General features: G+C 56.7%; 2 protein-coding genes across 4 annotated transcripts; one reads left to right on the forward strand and one right to left on the reverse strand.

Moving 5' to 3' along the window:
* The first annotated feature begins 192 nt into the window (after window positions 1-192).
* On the forward strand, window positions 193-3,874 carry HSD3B7 (hydroxy-delta-5-steroid dehydrogenase, 3 beta- and steroid delta-isomerase 7). Of its 3 annotated transcripts, none has more exons than XM_077907377.1 (7): window positions 215-380; window positions 758-925; window positions 1,140-1,295; window positions 1,552-1,660; window positions 1,941-2,040; window positions 2,308-2,377; window positions 2,877-3,874. In XM_077907377.1, exons 1-7 carry the CDS (start codon window positions 260-262, stop codon window positions 3,290-3,292), a joined length of 1,140 nt encoding a protein of 379 aa, XP_077763503.1. In that variant the 5' UTR covers window positions 215-259; the 3' UTR covers window positions 3,293-3,874. The 3 variants fall into 3 exon arrangements, with proteins under 3 accessions (XP_077763504.1, XP_077763503.1, XP_077763502.1); XM_077907376.1 differs by having other exon boundaries at window positions 222-380; window positions 2,215-2,377; XM_077907378.1 differs by lacking the exon at window positions 1,140-1,295 and having other exon boundaries at window positions 193-380; window positions 2,215-2,377.
* An 87-nt stretch (window positions 3,875-3,961) lies between these two features.
* On the reverse strand, window positions 3,962-21,649 carry STX1B (syntaxin 1B). Its single transcript, XM_077907379.1, has 10 exons — window positions 21,394-21,649; window positions 13,385-13,459; window positions 13,073-13,172; window positions 12,877-12,951; window positions 10,319-10,392; window positions 9,832-9,940; window positions 9,613-9,686; window positions 7,988-8,125; window positions 7,775-7,885; window positions 3,962-7,417 (listed from the first exon to the last, which is right to left on the reverse strand). Exons 1-10 carry the CDS (start codon window positions 21,421-21,423, stop codon window positions 7,337-7,339), a joined length of 867 nt encoding a protein of 288 aa, XP_077763505.1. The 5' UTR covers window positions 21,424-21,649; the 3' UTR covers window positions 3,962-7,336.
* Between the last annotated feature and the right edge of the window lie 410 nt (window positions 21,650-22,059).

Raw genomic sequence — 22,059 nt, forward strand, 5'->3', positions numbered from 1 at the left:
ACCACAGCCGCTGCTGGGCTTCTGGTATCTTGGGAAATCCAGCAAAGGGGAAGGATTGACGTCATGAGGTGGGAGTGAGGTCATCCCACCTGTCCCATCCTCTGCCCACCCAGCGTGTTCTGGCTTCCCCGGGCCGTATTCCCCAAGTTCTTTGCCGGAAGCAGACGCCCGCGGAGCGCAGAGTGGCCGCCAGGGGGCGCCCTATGGCAAGAGCTCAGGGGACGGAGGGGTGGAGGCTGGGCTGGTGTCTGTTCCTGGAATGGGCCAGGAGGGAGGAGGAGCAAGCGGAAGGGGACGGTGTGTTGGCCGACCGGCTGGGGCTCCGAAAGAAGACGGCCCCTCCGGTGGCCAATTTGAGTATCTCGGGACCGTGGCTGCAGGTAGGCAGAGGTGATGCCAGGGCTCCCAGGTCCCCTTCCCTAGTCACAGCCCTTCCCATCTCCCTCTCCCTTCCTCTTCAACCCTTCACCTCCTACCCTCCATTTTTGTCTTGGAACCTTCCCCTCCAGCTCAACCCCTGAGCCCTTCCTAAAACGCCAATCCCTCACCCTTTCAGTCGCAGTAGCTGCAGCTGGCAGGGTCAGAAGACAGGTGGTAGCCTAGCTGCTGTGCCCACAGCCCCAGCTTTTGGGAGCCACTCTGGCCCCTGTGTCTCGGCTCCCGTCCCCTAGGCCAGAGGCCCCATCTCAGGGTCGCAGGTGTGCTGCTGGCGCTGGGTGGGTGGTGGCAGGTAACTCAGGTTCTCTTCCCGAGCCAGGCATGGCAGACTCCACAGAGGTCCGGGAGCTGGTGTACCTGGTCACAGGTGGCTGCGGCTTCCTGGGGGAGCATGTGGTGCGGATGCTTCTGCAGCGGGAACCCCGGCTCTTAGAGCTGCGGGTCTTTGACCTGCACCTGGGTGCCTGGCTGGAGGAGCTGAAGACAGGTAAATCACAGTGGGGAGGGAAGGAGTGGGGTGGGCGGACTCCCTTTGCCGTGGTGGAAAAGATGATGCCTGTTTATAACTTCCGTGCCCATGGATGGGATGAATGAGTCACTTTGGGAATATGTGGCTCCTAAGGGTGTAGGCTGAACCCAGCAGCTGGCCAGCGGCCCCAGCTCAAGACATTGCTTCTGGCTGCCTCTCCTATCCTTCCCAGGGCCTGTGCAGGTGACTGCCATCCAGGGGGATGTGACCCAAGCCCACGAGGTGGCAGCGGCTGTGGCTGGAGCCCACGTAGTCATCCACACAGCCGGGCTGGTGGATGTGTTTGGGAGGGCCAGCCCTGAGACCATCTATGAGGTCAACGTGCAGGGTGAGGTGGCTATTTGTTCCCTACCCCCTCTTTGACCTTGACTTCTGGGATTCTCTTGTGAAAACCTGTCCTCTGGACACTCCTGCCCCTGTAATGGCAATTTGGCTACCCTCACTGACCTGCTGTAGTTTTCCTTGGACCTGGGGAAGGAAGCCACGGGCCCTCATCCAGAGTGGAGATGGGGGGTGGGAAAGATGCTGCGAGGGAGGAAGTTTTAGCTTCAGTACACTCTTTCCCTCCCTGCCACCTCTCCCAGGCACAAAGAACGTGATTGAGGCTTGTGTGCAGACTGGAACACGGTTCTTGGTCTACACGAGCAGCATGGAAGTTGTGGGGCCCAACATTAAAGGCCACCACTTCTACAGGTAAGCTTAGTTTCCCCCCAGTACTTGAGAGCCCCATCTCCCCTCAGCATTAAGAATTTTCCTTCTTGGGCAGCCTGGGTGGCTTAGTGGTTTAGCGCTGCCTTTAGCCCGGGGCCTGATCCTGGAGCCCCGGGATCAAGTCCCACGTCGGGCTCCCTGCATGGAGCCTGCTTATCCCTCTACCTGTCTCTCTGCCTCTGTCTCTGTGTGTGTGTCTCTCATGAATTAATAAATAAAATCTTAAAAAAAAAAAAAAAGAATTTTCCTCTTCCTCAACTAGGGGCAATGAGGACACCCCATATGAAGCAGTACACAGGCACCCCTATCCTTGCAGCAAGGCCCAAGCTGAGCGGCTGGTCCTGGAAGCCAATGGAAGGAAGGTGAGATAGGAGGCGAAGAGACAAAGACGTGGTGGGCAGGGCTGCTAGTCAGAGGCAGAGCCGAGGCCAGAGGGACTACTTTACATCCTGCCCCAATCATCGATTTCGGGAGGCCAGGGCAGAGGGCAGGCCGCTGGGTCCTAGGTCTTAGCTATGCCTACCTCTTGCCCCCAGGTCCATGGGGGGCTGCCCCTGGTGACATGCGCCCTGCGTCCCACTGGCATCTACGGTGAAGGCCACCAGATCATGAGGGACTTCTACCACCAGGGCCTTCGTCTGGGGGGTCGACTCTTCCGGACCATCCCTGCCTCTGTGGAGCATGGCCGGGTCTATGTGGGTAAGGCCTGGGCTACACTGTGGGGGGGGGGGGGTGGCGGGGAAGGCTGAGAACGGGGCAGGACCCACGTAGTCCTGGGTGGGCAGTGTGTGCCCCGGCTAGCAAAGGGAGAGCCACACATGGGCCAGAGTAGCCGGATACTCGGGTATTATCTGCATGACCACGGAGGACACACCAGCTGTGTGAGTTGGGAAGGCTAACATAAAAAACACATCACAGGCCAACTGGTTATGGGAACAGCATCTCTCCAGGAGAGGTGAGGGGCAGCGTCTACACAGGACCAACAGAAATAGCAGCATCCACACATGCTGGCCCAGGAGAGCAAGTGGCCACAGGGCCTGGGGAGGAAGCAGCCTTCACCAGGACCCTGGTTCGCAGGCACACCTACGTGAGCCCCAAGAAGGGGCAGCTTGGACACGGGCTGGCTCAGGAGAGCACAGGGTCTCCACAGCCTCCAGGGCACTCAGGGCCACATCTGCCCCCCTTCCCCCGCTGACAGGCAACGTGGCCTGGATGCACGTGTTGGTGGCTCGAGAGCTGCAGCAGCGAGCTGCCCTGATGGGCGGCCAGGTGTACTTCTGCTATGACCAGTCGCCCTATAAGAGCTACGAGGACTTCAACATGGAGTTCCTGGGCCCCTGCGGACTGCGGCTGGTGGAGACCCGCCCGCTGGTGCCCTACTGGCTGTTGATGCTTCTGGCTGCTCTCAACGCCCTGCTGCAGTGGCTGCTGCGGCCGCTGCTTCTCTATGCGCCCCTGCTCAACCCCTACACGCTGGCTGTGGCCAACACCGCCTTCACTGTGAACACCGACAAGGCTCGGCGCCACTTTGGCTATGAGCCCCTGTTCTCGTGGGAGGACAGCCGGACCCGCACCATCCGCTGGGTGCAGGCCATGGAGGGCTCGGCCCGGTGACGGTGGAGCAGGGAGAGGGAGGCCCCCCGAGCCCTCAAACCCTGGGCAAGGAGGGAGGCCTGCCTCCTAGCGCTGGAGGGGCGTCTGGCACCGCACTGATGCGCCCACAGCCCTCCACATCTTTAATCCACGGGAGCGCGCTGTGGGTTTGGTCCCGGTACCTCTGAGTTCTAGGGCAGGGTTTGGCAAATGTCTGATTCCCCTAATGTTCCCACCTGCCCCGTCCCATTTCTGGCTTTTCAAGCAGGAAGTGAAGAGTTCCACGGGCTTCATGCTGGCCTTCTGACGTCCAGGCAGGACCCTTGGGCCTGCATTTGGACTGAAGTTGCTTTGTGGCTCCTCCCACCACCTTTGGCCCTCCTTGGCAGTCAGCATCCCATTATTTTAAAATTTTTATTACCTTCGGACAGCTCTCTTTCCTGTGAAGCCTAAGCAAATCCGTGTACTTTCCCTTCTTCCCACCCGTCCACCCAAATTTGTTCCTATAATATTGTCAGAGCTCTGCCTGAGGGATCTGCCCCAGGAATGATATACCTGGCCGAGCCCTGGATTAAAGCTCCTCACCCAGCTTGGGTCTATCCACCTGTCCGGCTTTGTCTCCCACCACGTCTCCCCCTCCCCACGGCGCCTGTCCCACACGGCGACAGAAGGAAGTGACCACACAGCACGCCCGCTGTTGGATTGGTTGCTATTTCTCCCGTCCCACGGGGCCCGACCCGGCCCGGGGTGGGGGTGGGGGGCTCTGGGGACAGGACATGCAGGGTGGGGTGGGGGGGGCAGAATTTTCCTGTGTTTTATCCATTTGCAACTTGGTCACCAATAGAGAGAAATGGGACTCTGAGGGCTAACAGGAGAGGGAGGCCTGGCTCTGGGCCCCCAGCCAGGCCCCAGGAGTCCTGTCCCCTCGGGGAGGAAAAGGAAAGAGCTCTAGAAACCAACGGAGAAACAGAAGGGGCAAGGGCTCATGTCAGCAAACACGGCTACATCACGTGACACGCCAGCGACACGGAAACACACGCCAACGCACACGGCTGCACAGCGGGCAGGGGCAGGGGGAGAAGGGAGCCGGGGGCCACCCATCTTGTCCTCTGCGGGGCGGGCTGGGGGGACAGGGTGAATGCATAGAACACATCATGTACACACGCTCAAGGCGTGGCAAGAGCGTGCATCGACCCACAGGCACATGGGATGGACACGCAGTGTGCTTCGTGAGAGGCAGGGCTGGGGAGGGCAGGGAGGGGGAGCAGCGAGCCCTGGCCAGGCCCAGGACCACCCACAGGGCACACTCGGGCTTAGTGGGCTTAGTGGTGGTAGGTGTGTGGAGGGGGAGCAGCACACACTCGTCCAAGAACATGCAAAAGACACCGGCCCCCAGACAACGTTCCAGGACTTGGGTGGACACGGCAGCCCATGAGCAAACACATCACGGGACACGTGGGACTCAAAAGAGCTGGGGTACAGCAGACCCTCAGGGATCTGGTGCAGCTGAGACCCGGAGAGGGGCAGCTATGGGTCTAAGGCCACCAGAGGAGGCAACGGCATCACTCCGGCCATGGCTCTAGCCTTGGCCTTTGTGGCCTCAGGGCTGTGGGAATTCCGGAAACACCTGGGCTGCGAGGGTGTCCTGGCTCGGCAGCAGGAAGGAAAAGGGGTGGGGGTGCTGGGGCCCGTTCTGATGTCCCCAAAGAAGCCTGAGAGGGCAGCAGGAGGGTTGTGATCAGAGACCGGGGGCAACTTCCTGTTCTGCAGGACATTCCTGAAAGGGACAGGGAGGTTCCTCTCTGCAAGAAAGCCCACCTGGGGGGGTTGTCCCATATACAGGCCTCACACAGGCAGGACTTCAACAGCTCAAGTAGGGAAGAGGTCAGCTACACGAGCTGGATGGGAGAGGGAGGGGTACTGTGTTCTGGAAGGCCACATCTGCATTGTCTCCCTGTCTCCGTCTCTCTCTCTCTCGCTCTCTCTCGCTCTCTCTCTCTCTCTCTCTCACACACACACACACACACACACGCACACATGCACACATGCACTTACTTCACATGAGGTGGGACCCTGGAAAACCTCCTGCACACACATACCCAAGTCCTTCACTTTGCACACACGTATGTCCCACCCTGGGTGTTCAGTCCTGTACACATAGGTCCTTTGCTCAGGGACTTCTGCCTGCCACCAACCTCGCAAACCCACCTGTGCATTGTGCGTATATTGTCTACATGGTGAGCGAGGCGCTGGCCTTTTCCTTGTCTCAGTCTCAACCCTCGGGGGTGGGCAAAGGTGGGGACACCTATCCCAACATCTAGCAGGCGATGTGCCCCGGGGAGAGGGCACAGGACTCAGCTCCCCAGCCCCGCCACATTGGCCATTTCAGTTTGCCTGAAATTACCATTCCAGTCCCTGAGGCAGAGCCCAGAGCATCAAATGGGGGTGGTGAAGACAAACGCTAGCCTCTCCCAGCTCTGAGGTAAATGTGTGGAAGGCAAGAACGCCCTAATTCTCAATCTGTCTGGGGCAGCCCTCGACATTCACTTCATCAATAACATTTCCCACAAATTGACCTTCCGGGGGCATCTACGTGCAAATGAGTGCAGCCTCTGTGGGCACCACGCCCGTGTCAGCATGCACCTGTGCTCCAGCGGACATGCATGTGCCTGGGTGGGCCTGCTGCATGAGGCCTCCTCAGCCTGGGCCTGTGTGAGCACACTGAGGTATACCAGCTTTCACAAATGAAGGTCTACCCTCTGCAGAGACACAGAGAAAGACTGGCATGTGGGCCTGTGTGCACAGGGGCTCTGAGACCTGGCAGGGCAGGAAACTCCAGTTGCACAATGTTGGTGAAACAGTGTGTAGCCACACCAGATGTTGGTCGGCAGCTGTAGGGAGAGAGGGAGAGGGCAAATACGTCTGGATAAACAAACCTGGATGGCGCACGTGTCTTTAAAGAAGAACACGTGTGTGCATATAATACACAGGCGGGCAAAAATACACTACACAGAAAGCTTCTATACATACACACACACTCACACAGACATATCTACATAGCACAGAAATATAAATTTTTGTCCAGTGCACAACATGGAAGGTTCTGAGGAAACCTATCAACATTTCAAGCACATCTTTGACACACACACACACACACACACACATTCTTCACATTACCTGCTGGGAGAAATGCACATGTATATACAGGCTGAGCTAGGCTGTTTATACGTGTGTGCTTCCACTTACCTGCTTCCACTCACCTTGGTTAGACTCCACAGGCTCACAATGCACAACATGCACATACACACACACACTCCCTGGGGTGGCGAAGCCAGAAAGCTTTGCTCAACATCACACTGGGGTGTCTGCCGTGGCCTATGTGTATCTGGGCCTACCTGGATCCTCTGAAAACGAGTGTAAGCATCTGCACACTCCCAACCCGCCTTATCTATAGCAGATGTGGGGACGGCGGGGATCAGTGGAGGAAGTGCTGTTGTATTGGATTCAAACACTCAAACACAAAATTCCACGCACACAAATTGTGTCTGTGGATCCGTGGCCACACACACATACACATGCGTGCGCACGCGCGCAAACACACACACACACACACACACACATCTATTCACAGAAGACAGAGGAGGGCTCGGTGGGCTGCTGTGTTACACCTGGCCACAATCTATACACAACAACCCCAGTGAAGGGGGAAGCTCAGATGACACAGACTTGAGGTGGGGGCCAGAGGGTGATTTGGTGCTTCTACACACATCTACACACATACACACACACGCTGGGGTGTCCACACGTCTTGAGCATGTGCCGGCGGCGGCATGCATGTTGGTGTGCATGTGTAATCACGCCTGCTGCTATCTACGTGCGGGGGCGGGGGTGGTCCATGGTGGGGGGAGGTCCAGGGACTCCAGGGTCTGACAGGAAGGGGGGAAGGGGGGGCTGCCTGGGTCTGTCTTGGGGGTGAGCCTGGAGCAGGGGAGAGTGAAAGGGGTGGTGGGGGTATTGCTCCCAATGTGGTGGGGGAAGGGTCTGGGAGAGAGAGGGGTGAGGGGCCTACAAGCCCAGCGTCCCCCCAATGGATGACGCCAAGACCACCCCCAGCACCACACAGCAAATGATGATCATGATTTTCTTCTGCAGGCAGAAAGGGTGACAGGGAAGAAGGACAAGAGAGTCGGAGAGATAGAGATGGGGGGGGGGAGGAGCGGGGGGGGGGGCGGGGGGGACGATGGGGGAGGAGGTGTGAGGAAAAAGGAGGGGAGAGAAAACAGAAAAAGGAAGAGGTCAGAGCCAGAGATAAGGCCTCCCTCTGGATTTCATCACTCACCTCAGCCCTGGCCTGAGCCCAACCCCAAGAGCTCACTCCAGCCCACCTGCCCCACAGGCTCTCCTGCCCCCCACCAGCCCACTCCCCACCTCCCCACCTCCGACTCCCCCTAACCACTCCCAACGCCATCCTGTCCCAGAGGCCCATCCAGCCCCCTGGCTCACCCTCCGGGCCTTGCTCTGATATTTCACAGCTTTCTTGGTGTCGGACACAGCTCGCTCCACATAGTCCACAGAATGTTCCACGTTGTACTCAATGCGGTCGATCATCTCACCCTGCAGAGGAGACATGCAGAGGATGAAGTGGGGGCTGGGCTGGAGAAGGGGGAACCCCAGGGACCTACAGAAGGCTCCTAGAATGTGCAGGAGGGGCAGTACCTGGCTTTCCACGAGCATGGCCATGTCCACAAACATGTCATGCAGCTCTCGGATGCTGGTTTCCAGTTTGATGATCTCGTTGTGCCTCGTCTCAATCTCATTCAGTGCCTGCTTCGTCATCTGGGAGTCCATTTTGATCTAGGGCAATGGGGGTGGGGGCAGGGGGAGGAGCTGCAGATTCCCCTCTTACTCCCGTAAAAGTTTGGATTCTACAGCCAGAGTGGCTGGGTTCAAATCTGTCATTTACTAGCTCTAACTGTGGGCAAATTGTGCAATGTTTCTGGGCCTCAGTTTCCACACCTAGGAAAGGGGGATGATAGCAGTACCCACTTCCCAAGGTTGTTGTGAACTGAGTTAATGTGAAAAGATGTTTAAGTTACAAGAAATACAATTGTCCTGAGCCCACCACCCAGGGCTTCTTCTCTCACACACGTGCACACACACACACACACGCACGCACACACACACCAGGGAAGAGCAAAAAAGGTGCAGAGTCATCACTAGTATTGGCTGTTTGGCAAGTGGTCCACTCTCCCTGTCTTTGTTCAATCCGTCCCCTTTGTCTAGTGGGCCCTTTGCCCAACTCACTATGTCCAAATGTTCCTTGTTTCTTAAAGCACAGCTCAATAGTACTTCTCCCAGGAAGCGTTCCCTGATGGCAGTAGTTAACCACTACCTTAGGGCCTGTCAGCAGGGTGCACATCCCTCAGGCAAGACCCCAACCGCCTGCATTGTTGTAATGATGGGTTTCCATTGCAATGATGGTGGGTTCATTGGCAGGGATCAGTTCTGTCCTCTTAGAACCCACCAGGCTCCCCTCTATTCTCAGATAGCCAGCCTGGGCAGAGCTGTTTGGGAGGGCTCCAGGCTAACTGGTCCTAATAGATTTGCTCAAAGCTAATTTAACAAAGATCAGTTCTCGAAATGACAATTTGCTGAAAACTGCTAGACAGTCACTGAACATACTTGAATTCTGGTCTAGAAATCCTAACCAGAGCCACTCTGCCATCAGAAGCGGAGACAGAACTGGGCAGGCTAAGGCAAAATCTACAAAGAGAAAGAAGAACTATAGTAGGGGAAGCCCATCCACTCACATCTAAGATGACTAGGACAGGGCATAAAACTTTAGCAAAACTAAAACTGGTATTTTGTTTTAATTTCATTACATAGGCAAATTAGTCATCTGGTGAAATGACCTGCTTCAGTAGGGAGTAGTGTGTCTTAGTGCTTTAGAGCCCTGACAGGAGACCATGGATCTGAATCCTGTCTCTGAGGCCTTGGGCTAGGTATTTAACCTCTGCGGAGGTATTTAACCTCTCAATCAGATTTCCTCATTGATGAAATCCGGCTCCCTCAGAGGGTGGCGATGAGGATTAAATGAAGTAGCATTTGGTAAACGTAAATATGTAAAGTGCTTAGTGTCTGGCTGGTTTCTCAAAAAGGCTGGCCATTTGTATGGGAGCGCCTTCCTGCTCTTGTTCCCACGGAAATCCCCAGTTCCAGGTCCTGGCGTCCCACTGTTTTTGATTCCAAGGTGGACTTAGGACTTTAGTTTAACCTCAGCTTGGGGAGGGAGGAGAAGTAAATGTTTTCCAAAGCTAGATCCACCCCCACCAGGGGCTCACATCATCGGTGAAGATGGCCAACTTCCCGCTCTCCAGCATGTCTTCCAGTTCTTCGTTCGTCGTGGTCCTGCCAGCTGTGGGGAGAAAGGCCTCCCGGCTCAGGGACTGGGCCAGTCTGGGGACCTGAGGTGGTGGGACGGGGCAGAGACCCAGGAGCCCACCCTCCCCCACGGAGAGGGCTGGGGCAAGGCTGGGCGCTCTGCAGCGGGGCACACGCACTGATCTCCAGCTGCCGCTGGATCCGGTCCTTGCAGCGGTCCCGGTACTTGGACTGGGTCGCGTTATATTCGGTCATTACTTCCACGAACTTCCGGGAGAGTGTGGAGTGCTAGGGTGCGGGGACAGACAATTAGGAGGCCGGACGAGGTGGCGAGGAGGCGAGGAGGCGAGGAGCCCAGCGGAGGGATGGGGCTGGGAGAGGGGGCGGAGTTGGCCTACGCGCCCAAGCTCAAACAGGTGCTGGGTCCCTGGCCGCCCGCCCCCCAGGCCCTCCAGGCCCCCAGCCCCCCACGGAACCCCCCAGCCGGCCGCAGCCCCACCGGCGCAGATGGGGCCCTGCTCCGCCCCCGCCAGGACCCCGCCCAGACTCCGCCTTGGCCACGCCCCGCGCCCGCCCGCCCGCTCTCAGTTCGCGGCTCCCCCTCCCCGGGGCTCCTCTCCCTCCGTTTCGGTCCGGTTCCCGCCCCGCCAGGCAACTCCTTCCTACCTGGGTCTTGCGGATGCGCAGGTCCGCGGAGGAACGGTTCAGCCCCTCCTCTTGTTCAATGCTTTGCTCGATTGCTGCGGGAGAGAGGGTGCAGTGACCGGCGGGAGACCCGCGGCCTGTGGGGCGGGGGTCCGGGACATAGGAGGGGTCGACACCCCGAGGCAGGCCTGGGGCCTGTGAAGAGACGTCACACCCATGGCGAGGGCAGACGGTAAAGCATCCAGGGTGAGGGGGCAGGAGGCGGGTGAAGAGAGGGACAGACGTTTCAAGGGGTCCGGAAGGCAAGTAGGAGGGGAGGTTGAGGGTTGGTGGGTCACCAGGCAGAAAGGGGCTACGCTACGTGTTCTGGTGGAAGGATTGGGTCTTGGCGAGTCCCGCCGTGGTAACTCCTGCTTGGTCCCTGGAGGGTCCCCGTTATGTGGGGACCTCGCCACTTCCCACAGCCTCTGGAAAGAGGGCAGGAACCCATCCTGTGGTTTTTCTGGCGGGAGGCAAGCACTTCCAGATGGGTCAGGTTCTAGTGGCCGCCCTTTTCTCAGAAAATTCTAGGGTAAGGGGGTATGTTCCAACAGAAAATAGCTCTCCCCCAGCCCTGCAAGGTGATCTCTGTTTTGGGAATTCCCACTTCTAAAGGATGTTCTGGAAAAGCTCACAGATTAACTGGGATTCCTGCTTCTGGATCATGCACTCCTGACATCTATCATTCAGATTTTCTAAAAAAAGAGCTTGCCAGCGATAAGATCTACAGCGCTCTGAAAATGCACAGGGATGAATCACCAGGCCCTCCAGACCTGGAAGGGCCTCCAGACCATTCCTGAGAACATCAGTTCTCTGTTCTGCTGGTAGCAGGGAGGTCTGGGACTGAACAGCATACCCCAGCGCTCCCCTGCCAGCAATGGTGGGCACAGTGACAGTGACACCTGTGGCCCACCGGAAAAGCACAGGAACACACAGCACACCCAGGGATGTCGGAACCTCTGGCCCATACGGAGACCCTATCGTCAAACTTAAGGGTGCAGCCGAACCCTGTAGTGAAAGGTCTTTTACAGGGTCTCATTGACTTCTTACAACAATCCTGAGAGTTCAGTGATACCAGCCCATGGATCACATCAGAAACTGAGTTTCGACTGGGTAACACAACTCACTTAAGGTCACACACAAAACTCCAGGTTCATGCCACCAAATAGCTGGAGAGAAATGGAGGAGAAAAAAATCTTCCCTTTTTCTGAGGTCTGGAAGGTCAGCTTCTCTACATCCTGCTACTTTTCCTAGCTTCTTTCTTGGTCTATTCCTGGACTCATAATCCATGGAGCCCACCTTATGGTCTTACAGAGAGTGTTGAGGTCAGAGCTCAGTGGGCCCAAAGAAGTCTTTAAGCCCAGGGATTTTTTTAACGGTGTTCCATGGAACCCTGCTTCTGAGAAAGAACCTCAGGGGCTATTGCTGGGAGTAAAGGGGAGACCAGGTGGGGCCCTGGGCCACTGAACCCCAGGACAGCCAGAACAGCTTGTCTTTTACGTGTTGTATATATTGGAGTTCTTTGTAAGATGCCATTTAAGGAAAAAAACATATTTACTATTCCTCCCTCGAAAAAAAGTCAGCTTTGAAATTGCTTCTGTTTTTCTTACTGTACCAGTGAGGAAGCCGAGGGTAGGAATGAGTTGCTGATGGAAGTTGTCCAGAATAGAGCTGATGATGGAAGTTGAACTCCCTCTGCCTGGATTTGGATTTAATGTACTCCCAGCTTAAGTCATTTTCCTTTCCAAGACAAAAGTGTAAAGGGCTTATTTTTACAGATCAGCATTGGAGGCTCACACATGACCTCCCACTGAGTCCAGGAAGCATGGAGTCGCTATTCTTGTCTCTCTGGACCAAGGTTAGTGTGTTCAAGGCCAGGCATCTGACATGGCACCTGTCCCCCCATCCCCACAATGTGCCTCAGACAAAGTAGGTGCTTGGCAAATGTTTTCTGCTACTGAATTACCACATCATGGTAACACTGCTATTCCCCTGGCACCAGCAGACAAGGAGGTTCCCAACCCACAATGCTTTGGGGGAAGGTAGTTATTACCAGCACCCAAGTCCTTAAATTAGAGTGAATACATAAGCATTTGGCAGGTCCCTCCTGAAAGCTTGCCAGCTCCTGATGTCAGCCACACAAGTCCAATCTGTCCTGAGCCGAGGATACCAGTTCAGAAGCATTTGCTGAGCCCACCTACTGGGTGCTTAGCACTATGCCCGGCACCTGTTCTGGAGAAATAAGGATTTAATGAAACTGAAGCCACTTGGAAGACTATATTTTCTGGTGGACCTTCATGCTGGTGGATCCAGCAAAGCTCAGATGCAACTTGGACAGAAAGTTTCCTCTCCCTCATTTCTTTGTCATGTCTGTTTCTCCAAAGAATCTGGAACAAGGGGGGAAATCTGGGGTTTTGTGCTTTCTCACTGTTTAGGAATCTGGGCCCTGGAAACGTGTAGACATTCCTTATAGAAAGGCATGTTTGGTCCAACGAGGGCAGAGTTGTTTGTCTCCTTAGTCTGGGGATTGCATTCCTCACCTTTCAACTTGGACCGAACCTTGTTGGCCGTCTTCTTGATGTCTGCAGTGAGGTCCTCCAGCTCCTGTTTGGTCTCTGAGGGGACAGCCAAAGTGGATGAGATGTCTGGATGGGAGCCCAGACCCCATCCCTCACCCCCACCCCCCACACTGCCCAGCCCCACCCTCCCTTCTAGCCACCCAGCAGCAGTACTCACTCTCATCTGGGTTGGGGGCGGCCAGGATGGCACTATGCTGTTTTTTCACTTGCTCCACATCCTCTGACAGCTTCTCAATGCAGCCTCGGATCTCTTCCACCTGGGCCAGCAAATCAGCTATACCCAGCCAAGTCTCTGAGCCAGGCAAGGGGCCCTGGGGGCTTAGTCAGGGTTCAGGTAAATGGGCCAGAGGCAAGGGATCAGTAGAAGGCCAAGATGCTCCAGGAGTGGAGAGCAGGGGTGGAACAGGGCAAAGGAAATTGTTGGCTGGGGGTCAGCTCCTGAGTCCAAGAGCATCAGAAGCTCGGTTACCTGTTCAAAGAACTCATCCATGAAGTGGTCCCGATCCACATGGACCACCTCCTCTTCATCATCACTGTCTTTCGCCTGGGAGGCAGAGAAAGGCAGATTCCATGAACGGTCTCTTACCCTGAATCGGATGCTCCCAGCTCTGGGTTCAGAGCAGAAATCTTGGGAGGGGTCCTATGCAGGGGGCAGGCCACACACAGGTCAAATGCAAGGGCACCATGCAGTCAGAATGAACCCCCAATATCTTGTGAAACAGGGTCCCAGAGGCCAGGCAGCTGAGAGCCCAAAGGACGCCTCGGAGGGAATTAGCAAAAGGCACCCCTTCAAAGGTGGAAGTGGCCCTGTGAAGGCAGTCACCTTGGAGGTGGGTGGTACCCAGGACAGCTGCCATTAACCGGTATCCTCCCGAGCAGCTAAATGTCAGCCTTGCAGGAACTGGCTCTGGGCTCCCAGAAGGGGTTGGGATTAGACACCCAGGAGGCTGACCCTGTCCACTGTCTCCCCAGCCCCTTCTGTCCAGGCCTCACTCTGCTCCCCCATCCCTTTCCCTCCAGCTTCCACCCAATCGGCCACGTCCCCTATGCAAGGTCACTTCACGGCCGGGGGCGGGAGCCAAGTTGAGCAAGCACAGTGAAGCCCTGGGAGGGCTGGAGGAGGGACCCGGGCAGCACCCTGAGCCCCAGCTCCCCGTGCCCGCCTCCACCCCCTCCGCTGCTCTGCCCCTCTCGTGTATTCACTTGCTTTCATCTAGCCTCTCCCAACTTCACACCCACCTACTCTCACTTGCTTGGATTTCCCAGTTGCAACCTGCAGCTGCTCAGCCCTCCACCCCCAGGGCTCAGAGACACAAAGGGATTTACCCACCCACACCGCCACCGCCACCGCCACCGCCAGACAGACCAGTGACACAGACAGAAGGGCTGACACACAAGGCACACAGAAATAGGCCCAATGACGCCCACACAGAGATACGCTGCCACGCTGATGCGCACCCACACATGGCCCCACAGTGAAGCCACTGCTGCCACCCGTGGCCACACAGTCACCCACACCCCCGGGGACGTTTAGGAGGGCCCACTGGGCCCCTTCTCCCAGCCTCCCTGAGCCTCAGGGCGGAACACTCATCCAGAGCCAGGAAAAGAAGATGGGACAGAGTGGGCTCCCCTGTGCTGCAGGCTCCTAACTGGACACACTTCTCTGCTTGGGGCAGAAATCTGAGGATAAAAGCTGAGCCCATCAAGCTTAATTAGAGGCGCAGCCCTAATCAGCCTCAGTGGAAATTGGAACAGAGTTCCCCCTGACTTCCAGAAAGAACCTAGCCCAAACAAGACAGATTCAGACTCCCAGAGCCCAAATGATCTCCAGACAGGACCCCAAAGTGTCCACCTGGAGCACCGCCAGTTGAAACCCAAAGGGAAAGGCTCCCATGGAGCCTCGACAGGGGCCAAGCCGATCGCAGACAGGACCTGATGGAAACCAGACAGGCTCAGACCCAACGAGACTCAGGGCAGACAGATCCCAGACAGCTTGGATCGAACCTAGACAGGGCCAGATGGGACCTGGATGCAACCTAGGCAGCCAAGTGAACTTGAAATCAGCAGAGCCCCAATAGCTCCGGGAGGAGCCCCCGGCTGCACGCCCTTCAGGCCGTGCCGGCTTCCTACCCACATGGAACTTGAGGGATTCTCCCCACAGATGCTGGGCCCCACCCCACGGCAGAAAATGTATTTAGCATTTACATTTAATTTCCAGACAATCGCAAACATCTGCTAGGAAAGGGAGGCTCCTCTGTCTCTGCCCACAGCTGCCCTCAGAAGGCGAATTGGCACCAGGGGGGGCTTGGGTACTCTGAGAGCACTTCTGGCTTCTCAAGTCTCCACCAGACCCAGGGCGGACCCAGGGCTACCCCGACAGACCCTGGCTCCGAGAGGCTCAGCCCCTCTCTGAGGAGCCACCGGCTTCCCCTGATGCCCTGTCCTCAAGCTGGCCACCCTACAGGGTCTCCTGCCCCTGGAGCCAAAGCCATTCCTCCTGCCCCTCCCCTACCTTCTGGCCTCTGCCCCTCTGTACACAGGTCTTGAGGTGTCTCTCTGGTCCAGGTGCCCAGAAGCTTTCCCGGTCTTTGTCTCTTCCCCATGCTGACTTCCCACCTTCTGAAGTCTAATTTCCCTCTCTCCTGTTTGTTCCCAGAGCCAGGTCCCTTAGAGTCTACCCTGGGGCATCCCGGGCTGCCTGTTTACTTGTCCTTGAGAAAGGAAGAAAGGTAGAGACCCAAGTATGACTTATTTGGTATAATAATTACAGGGAGCTGAGAGCTAATAATCCTCTACAGTTCACAAACACTTTTACATCTATAATCCCTTTTGATCCTCACCACACGGCCCTGAAAGAAAGGCTGAGCAAATATCATTGCCCCCATTTCACAGATGAGGGAACAGGAGGTCGGGGGTGGGGGGTGGAAGGGAAGTGACCTGTCCAAGGGCACCTCGGCTGGAAATCATAAGCATCTAAATACACCTCCCCCACAGCCCCTTCTAGGGCTCGAGGCCAGGCCACCTCCTTCCAGCAACTCTGCCACTAGCTCTTCTCCCTGTCAGGTCAGCTCCTGCTAAGGCCCAATCTGGTGGGGCTCTGTGCCCTGAAATCCTAGGAAAATATCTTTTAACAGCATCTTCTACGTGGGTCTTACATTCTTGTTATCTCATTGAATCTTTATTTAAACTCTATAAGGACCATTGGCCATAAAAAAAAAAAAAAAAAAAGGACCATTGGCCAGCATAATTATAATTGTGGCAAACATTTACACAGCATGTTATAGTGAGCTGGGCACCGTTCTATGCCTTTGTGAATATTTGTCTACTTAACTCTTACAAAAGCCTCCCGAGGAAGGTATTATTATAGCTCCCTTTTATAGATGGGGAGACTGAGGCACAGAGAGGGTAGAGAACTTGCCCAGGTTAGCAGCTACAAGGCCACATGAGCTTCAGCCTCTGCTGGATGGTAATAACGTCTGCCCCAAACGCGGGGCAGGTGGAGGCAATGAGACGAGGTGGGGAAAATGCCTAATGCTGCCAGAAGACACAGTGTTTGGTGAGGCTTGGCTAGTGCCCCCTGCCCCTCCCATGTTACAGCTGAGGAAACAGGCTCAGAGAGGTTGCCTGACCTGCCGAAGGCTTCACAGCAAAGAAGGCCAGAGGTGGGATGCGACCTGCCAGTGCTTCATCCCAGGCTCCCACCCTGTCCCACTCTGCTTGTCCCCAGCACTGTGGAACTCCTGTGGCCAGGAGAGAAAACCAGGAAGATGGGCTGGGCTGCAGGAAGTGCCCAGATAGGAAGCCAGGCGTCCTACCTCCTCTCGCCCTGCTCTGTGATCCGAGGCAAATCGGAGCCCTTCTCAGTGCCCCCGTTCATCTGCAGAAAGGGCAGGTTGGTGCACCAGGGCCCCCGCCCCCGGCTCTGAGGGGTGCATGTTTAATAATGAGCACGGCCTCCATTCCTGGAAGAAGTTGGCCAGCTTAAAAGAATGCAAGCTGTGGGCAAAAGAGATCACCCAAAAAAAGGTGATCGCAGGTGCATGATCCACTTTATGGACAGTTCAAGCCTCAGTTTCTTCATGTGCAAAATGAAGAACATAAGAAATCTAACACATGTGTACTGATTACAGTGAGCTTGGCCCTGTGACCAGTGCTTTGTGTGTCTCGTTTGACCCTTCGAAGCACTCCACGGAGCAGATACTATTCTTATACCCATTTGACAGAGGAGGAAACTGAGGCATGGAGAGATTAAGCGACTTGCTCAAGATGATACAGCAGGTGCTGTCTGGGGTTGCGGCAGGTTGGCACCTGGGTTGAACCCAGGCCCTCCGCTCTTCCTGCTTACCAATTCCTCGGGCGCTGGAGAGGATTACATGAGAGAGTGCAGAGGGCCCAGGCACCTTGTGGAACTTCCCTGGGCATTGGAGGCCTCAGATCCAGCTTCAGCCTCTTCCCATCAGAGATACCAGGGGCCCCCGTGTGTGTCGGTGTGGGGAGACAACATAGACAGATGTGTGGATGGAAGGAGAGGGACACAGTGAGCCAGCAAGTCAGGGACCAGAGACAGATGGTGAGAAGGTGACTAACACAGAGGCAGAAAGAGCCTGGTGTTGGGTGACAGAAAAGTCATAGAGTGCGCACGCGTGTGTGTAAACACATGTGCACCCATGCACACGGCATACACGTGCATGCTCCTCAGGGGTACAAGCATCATTTGATCTAGAGGCAGCAGCCTCTCTCCACTGCACCCCTGCTCCAGTCCATCTGTCTCCTGACTGGGCCCTTCCGCCCTCCCGGCACCCGGCCTTGCCCTCCCCACCACTCCGCCCTCCATCCTGACCCCCCTACTCCCTTCCTGGTCCTCCCTCCGCCCCACTGAGTCATTCATTCACCTAGCGGATATGTCTGAGCCGAGCCAAGTTCTCTGGCTGCTGCTGAGAACACAGTGGTGGACAAGACAGGAAGAAGGTCCTGCCTCCAAGTGGAGGGAGATGAACCCAACGTGAGAGACAGAAACGGCTCTTGGATGATGAGGGAGAGCCTGTCCGGGGGGTGGGTGACGTTTTAACATTCAATGACACAGAACTTAAGGCGGAGGGAACAGTGGTCCAGGTGGAGAGAAGAGCGCTCAAAACAGGGCCCGGCAGAGGGAACAGCAAGTGCAAAGGCCTCGAAGCAGGGGTGAACTTGGTGTGTCTGCGCCACAGAAATGAGCCCTGTGCAGCGGGCGACAGCAGCCCTTCGCCGGCCCTCCTGGGCCCTGCCCACTCACGCTGGGCCGCTCTTCCCTTCTGTCATGCAGGCGTACCCGTACCAGCTCTAGCCCTTTCGGTGCCTATCCCATGCCCAAGCGCTACACAGATGACTCAGTCTCCGCCTTCAGGGTGCGTGGCTTGTCCCCTACCAGCCCCCATGCCCACCCGGACTCAAATTCGGGCCTCACGTTCCCCACTCCCCAGGCCTCCTGCCTTCCCACTCCACGGTCCACAACGCGACCCCACATGCTTCGCTCTCTCACCAGCCCTCCTCTCTGCCTCACTTGCTCTCCCTTCTCTCCTCGTGAGCCCCATCCTTGGCCCCACCACTCCTTGGGCCCTGGGACCCCAGTCTAGCTGATTAACTCCACTCCAGAGCTGGCGCCCAGAGGTGCTAGGTGAACTAGAACAGAAAACCTTGGTACCACACCAGCTCTGCCATTACCAGCTGTATGACCTTGGTCAGGTTGCCTCTCTGGCCCTCAATCAACTCTAGAATAAGTTAGGGGTTACATCCTGCCCATCCCGGGGTGGGGGCTGAGGTGAGGTTGAAGGGAAATAAGCAAGTCCACGTAGAACAACAAGCACTCATAGAGCACTGCTCTGCCCAGGCCTCTTCTAGGCACTTTTTGCATCTTATCTAATTTCAATCCTTAGGACAACCCTGCGAACAGGTACTATTCTTACTCCCAATTCACATGTGAAGAGGCTGAAGACCAGAGAGGTTAAGAAACTTACCCAAGGTCACACAGGAAGTTGCAAAACTAGGATCTGAACCCAGACAGTCTGGCTCCCAAATCTGTGCCCTCACCGGCTGTGTGATAAACAGATCTGAGAACCCCTTGGGAACACGGAGGTACTGCTGGAAAGATGATCAGGTCCCCTGAGCTGACATCCCCTCCTGCCACTGCCCCCTCATCCCTCTCAGCCTCTCAGAGACCTCTTTACCAGGCCTCTCCCACACTCTGCCCACTCTCCTGCCTTCTAGTCTCCTCGCTTTCAACTCTGGTGGGGAGACCCTTGCACTCCTTGCATCTGGCAGCTTCCCCACCCCCTCCCCAATCTCGTCTCCCTGAGCTGTGACTAACACCAGAGCCATTTACCCAGTTCCCTTTACCCCTCCACACCACCTCCCACCTCCCCCACTGACTGCCCACCCCCTGCAGCCCCAGCAGCCAAGACTCCTTGCCTCTGGGCCGGGGCTCCTTGACCCACTCGGATGAGGACTCCAGGCCGTGCCTCCCCCTCCATCTACATCTTAGAGATTTCCCTCCCTCACTGTAGTTATACCACAATTTCGCCACCACCTCACCTCAACTGCTTTCCGTTTCTCTGGGTTTTGGAGTCATGGAATAGTCTTGGCAGCAGGGGACCTGGGTTCAAATTTGCATTCCTCACTGGAGAGCTGTGTGACCTTGGGCAAGTTATTTAATCACTCCGGGCCTCAGTTTCCTCAACTATAAGATGAGGTGGTCTCTCACTCTACATACTTTACCAAGAGGTCAGTGAGGGTCTAGTGAGATTATGGGTGGCAACCTGCTTTAAAAACTGCATGGTGAAAGAAGGGGAGTTTGGAGCACCCATGCTGGAGCCAGCCTGCCAGCCTTTTATTGCCTATGTGACGCTGATCAAGTTACTTAACCTCTCTGGGCCTCAATTTCCTTACCTATAAAATGGGTTGCGGCGAAGATCAAAATGGGTAAATATGAATAACACGCTTAGGACAGTATCTGGGACTAGAGGGTTGATTCTTTTTATTATTGTCACTTCACGGTTGCTTGGCCCCATATTCAGTGAAAGTTGAATTCAGAAACCTTTAAAATTCCCTCCTTCAACCACCAGTTTCTCCTTCCTTCCCATTTGTCAGCCCATCTTTCCCAGGAGACAACAGTCACTTTATCTTCGAGCCCCTTCCTCTCATCTTTGTCACCTGGTTTCCCACGCCCATATCCCAGGGGCTCTCCAAAGACGAGATTTCTACCCGTAGGGTTGAGGCTTCTCTTTCAAAGACCAAAAAAGCAGAGACACATGTCAATTTGCCAGACTGGAAACCCAGATTCCAGTTGGATCCTCCCACCCACTGGCTTGGTGACCTTGGCCAAGCTCCTGCTATCTCCAGACCTCAGCTTCCTCATCTGTCAAATGGGGAAATAACCCTGGGTGAAGGGAGGCAACCAACAGGCTCCTCCTGGTAAAGACCTAGCGCATGAGGATGCATCCTGGCTGAGGCTAGTGCTTTAACACACCACCACAGGCCCTGAGCACACAGCAGGCTGTCAGCTCCCAGCGCCTCCCTGGCCCCCAGGTCATTTCTACAAATCCCCCAACATTCTCCCTACCCTAGAAACCATTCTCATCAAGCCCCCACTCCCCAGCCCCTCCAAACAGCAGCTTTCACTGCGGACATCCATGCGGCCCTCCTCCCTCTGTCACCCAAACACAAACTGCCTTGGCCGGCCTCCTGGAGCTGGGCCTCCTCAGGCCTGCCAAGCAGGAGGCCACAGCAACCTGCCCCTGACTGTTCAGGATGCCCCAATTCCCCCCAGCAGAGCACAGTCCATGTCACACAACCCAATTCCATGGCCCTGTGCATGGAACCTGCTCCCCCCTCCTCTGCATCCCATCTCCCACACCTGGGGTCACCCCATCTCAGGCCCTGGCCCTCTGGTCGGCTCCTGAGGCCACCCCTTCCCTCCTCACCTCTGAGCAGTGCCCCCTCCCCACCGGGAGCAACACACGCGTGCACACACACACACAGACACTTCATTCACTGCCAGGTGTTGGCATCTCTGTCCCAACCTGTGTCCTTCCCCAAGCACCCCCCAAATCTTGGTCCCCTAGACAGCCTGGCCCAGTAACCGCCCCCATCTTTCTAATTCTGCACATCTGCCCAGGGGATGAGAGGACCCTCCAATTCTCTGTTGATATTCACTCTCTCCCCTCCCCAGATTAGACCCCAGGGCCCTCCGGGAAGGTGGGTACCCAGAGCCCCTGAAACCTCTCCTGCCCCCTTGAGTCTTCATGGCCTCCAACCTCTTCCAGCCACTGTCCCCAAAATGCAGGTTCACTGGAGACATCAGGTGCCTCCAGATAGCGGGGTGCCCCTACCACCAACCTCCAGTCCCATCATTTGGCCCCATGTCCCAGCGCCTCCCCCACACCACCCCCACGCGCTCCCCAATATTGGGGTCCCGCCCCCCCATTTCCCCACCCCCAAGCTCACACTCCGCAGCTCCTGAGTCCGATCCTTCATCCTGCGACGGCTCCTCCTCCTCCTCCTCCTCGTCCTCCTGCCTCTGCTGCTGCTCCCTGCCTCCTGCCTCGGTGCTGGAGGCCGGAGTCTGGGGGCGCCGGGGGGCACCGGAGCCGCTGGGGGGGGGCCCGCGGGCGGGGGCGGGGCCGGGGGCGGCGGGCCGAAGGCCGGGCAGGGGCAGGGGCCTGGGCCGGGCTCGGCTCTGCCGGGGCTGCGGTGGCGATGCGGCTGCGGCACAGGCTCGGATGGAGGGATGCGGGAGCCGAAGCGCGGGGGAGGGGGGCGGAGGGAGGTAAGGAGGAAGGGAGGGAGGGGGGAACCGGGAGGGGGCGGGGAGCAGGGGGCATGCGCAGCGCCCGGGGCTGGGGGCGCCTGGGGGTTGTAGTCCGGGGGAGGGGGGCCCCCGGGGAGGGGGTGGAGAGGCCCAGAGGCGGGTGGGGAAGGGCAGAGCCGGAGAAGGAGGGAGAGATTCGCAGAAAGACGGAGGAGATGCGGCGGCGGGAGGCAGCGAGCTGCTGGGCGGGGGGTGGGGGGCCGGCAGACAGGGGGTACGCGGGTGAATTCAGGGAATAACCCGGGGAGGGGTGCTGTGCATCCCTTTATACCAGGAGATAGAGGTAGATTTTATGTGTGGTG

Source organism: Canis aureus, chromosome 8 (assembly GCF_053574225.1).
Source record: "Canis aureus isolate CA01 chromosome 8, VMU_Caureus_v.1.0, whole genome shotgun sequence".
Classification (NCBI taxonomy): domain Eukaryota; kingdom Metazoa; phylum Chordata; class Mammalia; order Carnivora; family Canidae; genus Canis; species Canis aureus.

Bases quoted from the DNA above. Each gene is read 5' to 3' on its own strand.
- HSD3B7 (XM_077907376.1), top strand. From the start codon at position 260: ATGGGCCAGGAGGGAGGAGGAGCAAGCGGAAGGGGACGGTGTGTTGGC. The intron at 381-757 runs GTAGGCAGAGGT...TTCCCGAGCCAG, and splicing joins TCTCGGGACCGTGGCTGCAG to GCATGGCAGACTCCACAGAG. The intron at 926-1,139 runs GTAAATCACAGT...TATCCTTCCCAG, and splicing joins GCTGGAGGAGCTGAAGACAG to GGCCTGTGCAGGTGACTGCC.
- STX1B (XM_077907379.1), bottom strand. From the start codon at position 21,423: ATGAAGGATCGGACTCAGGAGCTGCGGAGT. The intron at 12,952-13,072 runs GTGAGTACTGCT...CTGTCCCCTCAG, and splicing joins CGCCCCCAACCCAGATGAGA to AGACCAAACAGGAGCTGGAG. The intron at 10,393-12,876 runs GTGAGGAATGCA...TCTCTCCCGCAG, and splicing joins GGTTCGGTCCAAGTTGAAAG to CAATCGAGCAAAGCATTGAA.